The following is a 12,500-nucleotide window of genomic DNA, read 5'->3' on the forward strand; positions in this document are numbered from 1 at the left end:
GAGAGAGAGAGAGAGAGAGAGAGAGAGAGGGAGAGAGAGAGAGAGAGAGAGAGAGAGAGAGAGAGAGAGAGAGAGAGAGAATGAGAGGGTAAGGCTCTGAATTTGAACATCTCATACCTCGTGCTGCTCGTTGTCCACGCACATAGCAATAAAATGAGCTTACGTAACAGGTCCAAAGAACATGGTACACGTGTCCAAATCCTTGCCTCGGCTTCGCACCTGTAGGTTTCGCAAACTTCTACCGCTCGGAGCACTCACCAAAGGAGGTCCTGAATCTTGAGGGAAAATTCACCCGAAACAATAGGCTTTTTTTGTTTTTTGTTTTCTCTCTCTCTCTTTCTCTCTCTCTCTCTCTCTCTCTCTCTCTCTCTCTCTCTCTCTCTCTCTCTCTCTCTCTCTCTCTCTCTCTCTCTCTCTCTTTCTCTTTCTCTTTCTCTAGCTCTCTCTCATTCTTTCTTTCTCTTCTCTTACTTCCTCCTTCTCTTCCTCTCTTCATAGTTGTTGTCTGCCCTACTTCTCTCTCTCTCTCTCTCTCTCTCTCTCTCTCTCTCTCTCTCTCTCTCTCTCTCTCTCTCTCTCTCTCTCTCTCTCTCTCTCTCTCTTTCGCTTCCTTAAGCACGGTCACGCGTTCGTTTTGACGTGAAGTATGCATGCTTCGTCTCCGCTGATATATTTCTCCGGGTCGCCGTCCGCTGGCTTCTCCTTGCCTCTGTTATATATGATGGTGTTTACTTAATTTAGGTGCGAATGGCATGCGGTTAAGATTAGAAAATGACGAAATCCGAAGAGGTCGCGATTTTAGAAGCTCTTTGCTATTATTATTATTATTTCGATGATGATGATTATTAATATCAGGATCGAAAACCGTGCGATACCTTGGCAGTATCTGAATGCCTTCAAAACATCGAATGAGAAAATAAACATTTGCGTTGAACTTCCTCGGGGGAAGGGGTTTTGGTCATTATTGTAATGGGCTTTAGAGGCCATTTGAGCGTGACTTGTGGGTTGGACTTAGGCCTTTCTATCCCCAGACGGTAAATCTTCCACTGGTGCCAGAGTAGATTTGGGCAAGCGATATATTAGGTTTGTTCCTTTATTGTTTGTTCAACAGACTTAGTCCTAATGTTAAATGATGAGGTAATGTTGTATTGGAGAGAGAGAGAGCTAGAGAGAGAGAGAGACCCTGAGAGAGAATGAGAGAATGAGAGAATGAGACACAGACTGACAGAGAAAGCAACAGTAAGAGAGAGAGAGAGAGAGAGAGAGAGAGAGAGAGAGAGAGAGAGAGAGAGAGAGAGAGAGAGAGAGAGAGAGAGAGAGAGAGAGAGAGAGAGAGAGGGAGAGAAGGAGAATGATAGACAGACAGACAGACAGAGAAAAGCAACAGAGACAGTCAGTCAGACGGAGAAAGGGAGGAGACAAGGACCGAGAACCGCGACAAGAGACAGAGCAAACGAAAGCTGCATTTTAGCGAACACAAAGGAGAAAGGGAGGGAGAGATAAAAAAAAGAAAGAAAAAAAAGAGAGAAACGGAGATGAAAGGTTGCCAGACAGACTGACAGACGGGGGGTACTGTCACTTGGAAAACAAAGACACCCTGAGTCCTTTAATCCCAGCAGCCTACAACATGATTTATGTTTGTTTGTTTAGCGGCGGCGGACATCTGTGTCGACGTCCTGCCCGCTTACTGTGGACTTGTACCTTTGTCCATCTGACTGCTGGAATGTCTTCAACTGTTGGTCTTGGAGAAGTCCGTCAACAGCTCTGACCTGCCTTTCTGCCTGGCTGTCTTTTGTGCTTTGGAAGGGGAAAGGAGGAAGGGAGGAAGGGAGGGAGGGATGGAAGGAGGGAAGGAAGGAAGGAGGGAGGGAATAAGGAGGGAGGGAGGAAGTGGGGAAGGAAGGATGGAAGAAAGGGAGAGGAGGAAAGAAGGAGGGAGGGAGGGAGGGAAGAAGGAGGAGGGAGGGAGGAGAGGAAAGGAGGGAGGTAAGGAAGGAGAGAGATAAACTGACAAACAGAAAGTGACATGTAGAGAGAGTAAGAAACAGGGAGATAGATCAAGAAAGCGTAAAGAGTGAGAACAAGAGAGGGAGAAAGAAGAAGAAGGTGGGGGGGGGGGGTGCAAAGACGCCTGGGCATCTCTGCTTCTTCGCCGTTCATGCTTTCCGTCTGCGTTTCGTCATCGGAGTCTGAGTTCGCGTCTTGTCCCGGTGGAAATGGTGGTCTATCTCGTTCTGTTCTAGCTATCTGTCTGTCTGTCTGTCTGTCACTTTATCCATCTATTTGTCTGTCTGTCTGTCACTTTATCCATCTATCTGTCTATCCATCTATGTATGTATCCATATATCTGTCTATCCATCTATGTATCTATCTATCTGTCTATCTATCTATCTATCTATTTATCTATCTGTCTATCTATTTATTTTTCTATCTATCTATTTATATCTACCTACCTACCTACCTGCCTGCCTGCCTGCCTACCACTGTCTCTCTATCTCTATCTCCATCTGTCTCTATCTCCGAGTTTCTATAGAGACATAAAAGAGCAAGAGACGGATCGTAAACAGTACAATGGTCTCTGAGGCACAGCCGGCTCCAAAAAAGTAAATGTGCAATCAACAGTGACATCTGTAAAGGCAACAGTGACTTCACTTCATCTTGTGTTGACTCTTCTTATGCACTTGTCATTCTCTCGCCTCTACGCTCGCATACACACACGCTCTTACGTACACACGCTGTTACGTACACGCGCATTCATCTCCTCCCCTCTCCTCCTCTACACATGCGGGCGCACGCACGCGCACACACACATGCACACGCACATGCACACGCACATGCACACGCACATGCACACGCACACGCACACGCACACGCACACGCACATGCACACACACACACACACACACACACACACACACACACACACACACACACACACACACACATACACACACACACACACACAGCCACGTACATACGTATACGTACGTACACAAACACGCACATACCTTTCTTTCCCGGCGGTACCAGGTGGGACCAGGTTGTGGGGTCTGACTTTTTACATCTGAACTAACGTCCGCTCGCTGCTAGACGACAGCGTGTGTGTGTGTGTGTGTGTGTGTGTGTGTGTGTGTGTGTGTGTGTGTGTGTGTGTGTGTTTAGTACATCTTTTGAGTGTGTATGTATGTCCATGTGTTGTGTAACAGAATTTGAACAGGAAATCAAGTTTATGCCGAAATACGTAAAAATACACTGTAATTCATTCCATTTTTGAGTAGTTTTTTGTTTAGTTTTATTATTATTATTATCTGTCTCGTTGCGTTGCGTTCCTTCGTTGCGTTAGAGTCTCTCGTGTGAGTCACTTCCTCTTCCTCTTCGCATAGCATGTAAATATAGTCTCTCGATGGACGATGTTTATGTTCTCGAGCCTTAACAAAGAAACAAGGAAATATTTCTTTTTGTCACTTGTTTTTTTCTGTTTTTGTTGTTTTTTGCTGCTGTTTGGCGAGGAGAAAAAGTAGGGGAGAAATAGATTACTTAAAGTCTATTCGGGAAAGACGTGTTTAGACGTGTTTGAGGATTGTAATGAACAAAACGTGTTGTTGTTTTTTTTGTAAATGATGAATAAAGAAATGAAATAATTGAAGTGTTTACCTGGAAATTCTTAAAGGCGGAATAAGGAAATTTTATAGAGATTAGAAATGGGAGCGTTTGAAAGGGTTAAGGGAATTCGCCAGCCTTACACGACCCGCCGGGAATTGATAACAAACTTTCAGGATAAACTGCTACCGCTCGCCCTCAATTGCACGTAATTCCGCGTCAGGATAATATAACTTCATCTCGGCGGCGGCGGATCCCGGTTAAATCAGTTAAATCTCTGTTAGATTGGTTAAAACATGTCAGTTAAAACCTTCCCGATGCTGCTGATGGTATCTGGACGACCCCCCCCTCCCCCTCCCCACCCCTACCCCCGCTAGATGCCACATATCGCCCAGGAACGTTTCCGAGGAACGTTTTCTGAGTCGGCGAAACGTTGATTAAGCATCTCGTCTTTCGATAGTTATTCATTCTCATTTTTTTTTTCCTGATGATGAGAGAGAAGAATCGAAACGTCATTTATACATCTTATCTTTTGTATAATTATTCTTTTCATTTTTCTTCTTATTATTGTTATTATTATTTTTCTTCAACGTTCAACACACTAAATATATACTGTTAACTCTCTGAGGACTGTGCATAATGGTTCTTTTAGCACGCTCGTGACTATTAAACTTTTTCGTTTTTCATTTTTCTTTCGACTTTATTGTTCCGGTTCTTCTTGTTGGTTTGGAGTTAAACGTGTACTTGTGGGCGTGCGTGTGCGTGTGCGTGTGCGTGTATGTATGTTGTGGGTATGTATGTATGTTTTTATGTATGTATGTGTGTATGTAAGGATGTATGTGTGTATGTATGTTTGTATTAGGGATGTGTTTATGTTTTTTATGTATGTTTGTGTGCAAGGATGTATGTACTTATGTATGTACGTAGGTATTTGTGTATATATATTTGGCACCTATACCTGCTCACCCGTAATTATGCATGAATCTAAATTCGTAAATCCAAACATCAGATTCAAGTTTCTGAAACGAGGAATTTTCTTCTCCCCTGATCCCTTATCCAAGACTCGGATAGTGCAACCTCACCCTTATCCTATCTAATGGGTGTTCTTGCCCCCATTCCCTCGGCTGCAGAACGTGTAAACCAAGTTCTAGAATGCGATGGAAGATGAAGATGGGTTAAAGGGGGAGGGGAGGGGGGGGTAGAGGCAAGGGAAGATAAGGGGGAAGGGGGAAAGGGTTATGTGGGGGGGGGTAGGTAATGGGAGGGGGAGGGAAAGGGGGTTGCCAACACTAAAGTTTTAAGGGTAAAATTCCTGAGATGCTCCATTTGGCAGAGTTTTTTTTTCCCTTCGTCCTGCTTACTCTGCAGTCTTCTCAATCATAAATTTCATGGGTTAATAGAATTTCATAATTTTTGAAAATGAAAGGGGGGGTTGGTGGGAGAGGGGAAGAGCTGGGGTGGGAGGGGAACGAGGGGATGCGAGAGAAAGAGAAAGAGAGAGAGAGAGAGAGAGAGAGAGAGAGAGAGAGAGAGAGAGAGAGAGAGAGAGAGACAGAAAGAACAGGAAGGGGGACGGCGAGAAGAGAGAGAGAGGGAAAGAGGGTGACAGCAAAATTAATGAATCGTCTGTTTTCCTTTTTTTGGAAAAAAAACCTCCCTACGTCCTTTCTGAACCCTTCTCCCCTCATCCTCGTCCTCATCCTTATTATTCTCATCTTCCTCATCCCCTCTCTCCCTCTTTCCTCTCTTGTTCTCACCTTCCTCTCTTTCGCTACCCCATCCTCCTCTTCCTCCTCCTCCTCATTTTCTTTCTCATTTTTCAACACCGATATATCTTCTTCTCTCTTCCCTTCCTTTGACCCTCCCCTCCTCCCCCTCCTCCCCCTCCTCCCCCACCTCATCCTCCTCACCCTCTTCCTCCTCATCATCATCTTCATCTCTCACCGACACCGATTTCGTCTCGCTCTCTGGTCTCTCTACGTCTTTCTTCCCCTTCCTTTACCTCCCCATCCCAACCCCTTTCCCTTCTCCCCCCCTCCCTCATCCCCCCCACCTTCCTCTCTGATATCTCTTCGTCTTCCTCTTTCTTCCTTTCCTCAACCTCCCCTTCCCAACGCTTTCCCTCTCCCTACCCCCCCCTCCTTTTTACCCCTCCCCCCTCCTTCCCCATTACCCCTCCCCTCCCCCCCTCCTTCAAGATGAGAGGACGGGGACTGGAAGCTGCGCCAAGGACCCCAGTGCGAGAGGCAGATGGGATCTTCAATCATGGATCATGGGTTACGATCCTCAGAGTGTTGGTGGTGACAGTTAATACTCGGCCAGACGTGTCCCGGTCCCCTCCCCCTTCCCCTTCCTCCCCTAACCTCCCCTTCCCTCTGCTCATGCTGCTGCTCCTCCTCCTCCTCCTCCTCCTCCTCCTCTCTATGTGCCTTCCTCTCCTGTCCTCTCGTATCCCTTTCTAACGTTCGTTCTTCCCTTCCTCTCTTCTTCGAGATTGGTTGCATCTGTGTCCGCGCTCTCTCTCTCTCTCTCTCTCTCTCTCTCTCTCTCTCTCTCTCTCTCTCTCTCTCTCTCTCTCTCTCTCTCTCCCTCTCCCTCTCCCTCTCCCTCCCTCCCTCCCTCCCTCCCTCTCCCTCCCTATCCTTCCCTATCCTTCCCTTCCCTCTCCTTCCTGCTCTCTCTCTTTCTCTCTCTCCTTCCCCTCTTTCGACGCTGATGCTGACTCTTGATTCCCTCCAGACACACACGATCTCCTCTTCTGCCGTCCAACTCGAGACAATTTCTCCCCGCTCTCTCTCGTTCTTGTATTCCCATCGCCGCCTCTCATTCCCTTCCTCCTAATGAAGTCTCTTCTTGTTCTTCATTTTCTTCTCCCTTCTACTGCTTCTTTTTTTTCTTGTCTTTCTTCTTTCTTCTTCTTGTCTTCTGTTTTTTGTTCTTTTATTCTTCTTTTTTTCTACTTTTTCGTTTTCTTTTCTTCTTTTTTTTCTCTTCCCCTCCTTTTCTTTTCTTCCTTCCCCTCCGGGGTTTTTTTATCGTCTGTCCCTTCTTCCTCGTTCTCCTCTTGACTTTGTTTTTACTTTTCGTCCTTTTATGTTTTAATCGCATGTCTCCGGCTCTTCCCTTCCTCTTAACTCAGTTTGAGAGTGGGTAAGGGGGAGGAGAGGGAGGGGGAGGCATGTAGTTCTTCCTCTTCCTCTCCACCTCTCTTCCTTTCCTCCTCCAGTCCCCTGTACCTCTCCCTCACTTCACCCTTCCTCCCATCCCCCTCTCCTACCCTCCCACCCTCCTCCTCCACCTTTCCTTCCCCTTTCCTCCTCCTCTTCCCCTCTACCTCCTCCTCCTCCCCTCCACCCCCCCCCCCCATCCACCCTCTTGAGCACCTCCCTCTACCTCCCAGCGAGGATGTTGCTGGCTCTCCGCCTAGGGAAATAAACACACGCTCCCACTGCCGAGCACATGTACGCGTTATGCTCGACCTGGAGGCGGTGTTCCTGTGTTCTTTAGTGTGTGTGTGGGGGGGGGGGTGAAGGGGGGCTAGGGGGGGTTGGAGTGTGAGGGGAGAGGATGAAGGGGGTTAAGGAGGGGAGTTGGAGTGTGCGGGAGAGAGAGAGAGAGAGAGAGAGAGAGAGAGAGAGAGAGAGAGAGAGAGAGAGAGAGAGAGAGAGAGAGAAAGAGAGAGAGAGTAAGAGAGAGAGAGAGAGAGTAAGAGAGAGAGAGAGTAAGGGAGAGAGAGAGTAAGAGAGAGAGAGAGAAAGAGAGAGACAGAGAGAGAGAGAGAGAGAGAGAGAGAGAGAGAGAGAGAGAGAGAGAGAGAGAGAGAGAGAGAGAGAGAGAGAGAGAGAGAGTCCCCCACCCACATCACGTTCCTTTGCTATCATCGTTTTGTCCAAGTTTTCTCTCTTCCTTTTTTTTCTCTCTCTTTCTCTCTCTGGTCTTCCTTCTTAGCTTTCCGTCTGACGTTTAATATTTCTTACGATTCTCTGTATTTTGGTTTAATCTCTCATTAGGTCTCCCACACTTTCTCTCTTATTCTCACATTCAGTATTTGCGTTTGCTTACAAGAGGTACTTATAACTCCTCATGAAAATAATTATCCAAAATTATCCAACATTTAATTTGATATACTATGCCGCTTTCACAAATATTAGAAAATTATATATTCACGAGTTCCCTGAAATGTGCCAAAGGTCTCCTCATGGCGTTTATGAGTTGCTGACATACATACTATGTTGATGAGAAAGGAATATTAGATGCGTCGGTTGCATAGCTGGTTTGAATATTCAGAAATGTCTCGAGAGTTACAGCTCTGTGCCAAAAAACATTCCGATAGGCCTTGTGGTCATTTGCTAATCGATTCCTTCCTTTTTTATTTCACAATCTCCGAAAGGTCAGGCATGCTTTATTCCAGTTCTCGAGCCAAAGATTACCAGCGCTATAAATACGGGGTCATGCAAGTACGAGTAGGTTACAGCGCATCACTTATTAAAAAGCCCTTGTCGATTTTTAGAGGATTTGATGTGTTGTGTGAGTGCGGGATTGTCATGGTTTGTTATTGTTCTCATGAATTTTAAAGCGAATCTCATGCCGGAAGAACGTGTGCTGCCCTTTTTAGCTGCCTGGGCTGTCATGTTCCTTATTTTCGGGCGGGATGCAAGCACTCGCGGTCTTGTTTTTATTTTCATGTTTTGGAATTCATTTGCGAACGCTTCGAACCGCCATTTTTTTTCACCCGCCAAAAGCTTGAAGGTGAATCTATATTCATTCGTTCGCTCATTCATTCATTTTTATGCTCGAAAATGAGCCATCGAAATGCACACACACACAAAAATAGTAAATACTAAAAATCGATTGAGTCGTGCTTTTATGTTCATTTATGTTTCAGAGTGATTACTCGATTGTATATATCTGTAGCCGCGAGGGAGCCATGTTGTTTAGCCCTCTCTGCATGTATCGAAGCACTTAAAGCTTTCTTTTCTACGCTGGTGAAACGTTATTGAGTTGATTATTTATTTAGTCGAATTTTCTGTGTGAGCTATTGATGGATATACATTTTAGGTCGAAGTTTGGGAATGGTAGAACTTTTTATTTTGTAGGTGAAACGTAAGGCGCATTTCTTAACCTTATGAATGATTCGGTCGTTCTGCGCCCGGGATTAATATATAATATTCGATTAAGAGAAACGGAGCGTTTATTGAAAATATCCGGATATTGAACGGGATGAAGAAGGGGGAATTGATTGAATTATGCATGATCAAATCTTGGAAGTAATATTTACTTATTATTTCTTCGGCCCAACCGATTTTCTGATTTATGATTTCCCAGCGCATTCATATTTTATGCCTTCGAGCGTTTTATTGTGGAATTTATGACCATCCGGGGAATCGTACCGGAACCCTGAAAGTACCCGATACCCCCCCCCTGCCCCCCTCCCCCCCCCCCCCTTGCCGGTGCCCGTGGTCGAAAGGTCCGATCGCCGACGTTTTACGCGGACTCCCGGGCCATTAAGGGTCATTGCCTCGTAGCCGTGTGAGGGAATTCCAACCGGAGGGGATCGCCTGGGAGTTTAGCCTTGTTGTGCTCCTAACCTGAAGAGGATGAGGGTGAGGGAGGGTGAGGGAGGGAGAGAGAGAAGATGGAGATGGAGAGGATGTGTGTGTGTTTGTGTGTGTGTGTGTGTGTTTGTGTGTGTGTGTGTGTTTGTGTGTGTGTGTGTGTGTGTGTGTGTGTTTGTGTGTGTGTGTGTGTGTGTGTGTGTGTGTGTGTGTGTGTGTGTGTGTGTGTGTGTGTGTGTGTGTGTTTATAGATGTATTTGTTTTATGCGTGGTTCGTGTACATATTATTATTGTTATTACTATTATCAGTGTTATTATTATTATTATTATTATTATTATTATTATTATTATTAATGTTATTATTAATGTTATTGGTGCACTTATCGCAAGGGAAGTGATTTACGTGTATATATATTTTCACTTCCTTTTTCATCGGTGTCATGGGCCGCTGCATGCCTCTTGTCATGTCATGAGGTGTTTGATTATGCGTCTACTTATGATAACAGTGATTTATTTCTATGATGCTATGACAACCCTTGTCAAGTCACCAGATATGATATGTTTATTTATGCTTGCCGCTTGGGTTTAAGTATACCCCCCCACCCCCCACCTCATCTCTTCTATCCTATCTTCTCCTCTCTCTCTCTTCGTTTCCTTATTCCTTCTTCTCGCTTTTTCATCCTTGTTTCTCTTTACGTTTTTTTTTCTCGCGTGTTCCTTATAATTTTCTTTTCTCCTCTTCGTTCTTATCGTCCACTCTACATTCCTCGTCTTCCATATCTTCTCTCCTTTCTCTTCCTTGTCTTCATTTTCCCTTATTCCTCGTTCTTCCTCCTTCGTCTTTTTTCCTCGTCCCTTTTCCTCCTCCTCCTTCCTTTCTCGTCGTTGCTTTCCTCTTCCTTCAATTTGTTGTTCCTTTTCCCTCCTCTGCCTCTTCGTCACTCCTTATTCCTCCTCCTCCTTCTCCTCCTCCCTCTTGTCCTCCATGTTCCTCCTCCTTCTCCTCCTCCTCGTCCTCCATTTTCCTCCTCCCTCTTTTCCTCCTCCTCCTTCCTTTTTTCTTCCTCGTCAGTTTTCTTTTCCTTCTTCCTCCTTTCCTTCTCCTCCTACTCCTTCCTCCTCCCCCTCCCCCCCTCCTCCTCCTTCCCTTTTCCTCCCACAATTTCGTAGTAAGTTAACCCAACCATCGAGACCCATTTTGTAAATAATATATATCTATTTATTTTTAATTACGAATTGATTGCTAATGACTCCTTGTAACCACTCCTTTCTTCTTCCTTTACAGAGGGCCTGAGGGAGTATTTTAGCAAGTTTGGAGATATTAATGAAGTTATGGTGATGAAGGACCCCACCACACGCCGATCCAGGTAAGCAAAAAATATGGTGTCCTGTTCTCTTCTAAATCTTCTTCTTCTTCTTCTTCTTCTTCTTCTTCTTCTTTTTCTTCTTTTTCCTTTTTTCTGCTTCGTCTTCTTCTTCTGCTTATTATTATTATTATTATTATTATTATTATTGTTTTTCTTTTTCTTCTTCTTCTTCTTCTTCATTTTCTTTTTCTTTTTATTTTCCTGCTTCTTCTTCTTCTTCTTAACAGAATATGTTATTTTTTGTGATTTTTTTTATTATTTTTTTGTCGTTTTTTGTGGGGGTTTTTACTATCTCTCTTTCGTTATCTCTTCTCTTCCCTTCTCTTTTCTCTCTTCCATTTTCGTTCTCTACTTGTTTTTGTAATTTTCATTATAATTATGTTGTTATTATGCTTATCATCATCATTATCAGTTTTATCTATTCTTTATCTCCACCTTTCTTACTTTTTTTTCTGTGTCCTTGATATATATACCCTTCGTTATCAATTTTACTTATTTTTTTGTTTTCTTTTCATTTTTTTTTCGTATTAGTATCACGTTTGCAGTAATTATTTTAATTTATTTTTATTTCCTCGTCTCCCATTATTTGTCTTCGGTCTTTCTCTCTTTCCTTTCGCTTGCTTTTTCCCTTCTCTTTATTCTTCGGTCTTTCTCTCTTTCCTTTCGCTTGCTTCTTCCCTTCTCTTTATTCTTCGGTCTTTCTCTCTTTCCTTTCGCTTGCTTCTTCCCTTCTCTTCATTCTTCGGTCTTTCTCTCTTTCCTTTCGCTTGCTTCTTCCCTTCTCTTCATTCTTTGTTTGATTTCACGTTTTATCTTATTATCATTTTCCTTCTTCTCATCCATTCCGTTTCTCTGGTTTATCTTCCTTTGTCTTTCCTTTTGTTCTGTGGTTTCCCTCTTGTCTCGTTTATCACTTGTTCTTGTTTATTTTATTTTATTGTTCGTCTTCGTTCTCACCAATGTCATTTTTTAAAGAATTTGTATTTATATTTCTTTGTATAATTATTTATTTATTTGTGGAATTATTATAATTAGTTTTTTTGTTATTATTGTTATGGTTTGTATGTTATTATTATTATAATAATTATCATCATTATCATTATCATTATCATTATCATTATTATAATTATCACATTTTTTTATGATTATTGTAATCTTTATCATTATTTGTCCTTGTCACTTATCTTTACTATATTTTATAATTCTTGCATCCGGACATTTTTATCTTGTCTCTCTTCGTATTTTCCGCTTTGTCTTTTTACCTTTCTTTCAGAGTATTATTCTACATCTTCTTTATCTCTCTCATTCGCACGTTAACCCCCCCCCCCCCCTGCCTTTATCCTAACCTCCCCTCAACCCCCCCCCCCCATACGGTTTTCATGTTTATTAATGATTCAAGGGTAAGATAGATATATAGATATATTAATGATTCAAGGGTAAGATAGATAAATAGATATATTAATGATTCAAGGGTAGGTTAGATAAATATATATATTTATGCTTTTGTTTGTTTTTGTTTAAGATTTGTTTTGTTTGTGTGGTAGGTAAAGGGGAATGGCATGAGACTTAATGGGCTGTTATTACCTATTTACATCTCGCGGTCGTCAGGCTGAGAGTTAGGGGGAGGGGAGGGGGAGGGGGTGGAAGGGGAGATGGGGGGTTACTGCTCCTGCAAGGTGATGAATTATCAAATTAAGGGCCTCCGTGATTACCTCATTATTAACTTCGTTTTTTTTAAGAGGGTTCGCAGGGGGAGGGGGTAGGTAGGAGGCGGAAGGTGTGGGGGATGGAAGGGCAGGAAGGGGAGGGAGGGAGGGAGGGAAGGGGGGAGGGGGGAGTGTTCTGTTTGCCGAGCTGGGAGATTAATGGTACGCATTGCCTACTTTACAGGCTGGGAGTTATAAGTTATAAGTGTAGCTGTACTTTGATAACACTGTCATTGAGTGTAGTACATTATGTACCTGTAGTGATATACCGG

General features: G+C 43.6%; 1 protein-coding gene across 1 annotated transcript in view; it reads left to right on the forward strand.

Moving 5' to 3' along the window:
* Positions 1-12,500, forward strand: part of LOC125031157 (RNA-binding protein Musashi homolog Rbp6-like) — a gene marked incomplete in the record, with an annotated part of 674,840 nt that overhangs the window by 54,982 nt on the left and 607,358 nt on the right. The window contains 1 exon segment of the mRNA XM_047621710.1: positions 10,441-10,522. Within this exon segment, the coding sequence (XP_047477666.1) occupies positions 10,441-10,522 (82 nt within the window).

This window comes from Penaeus chinensis, chromosome 2 (assembly GCF_019202785.1).
Source record: "Penaeus chinensis breed Huanghai No. 1 chromosome 2, ASM1920278v2, whole genome shotgun sequence".
NCBI classification, from domain to species: domain Eukaryota; kingdom Metazoa; phylum Arthropoda; class Malacostraca; order Decapoda; family Penaeidae; genus Penaeus; species Penaeus chinensis.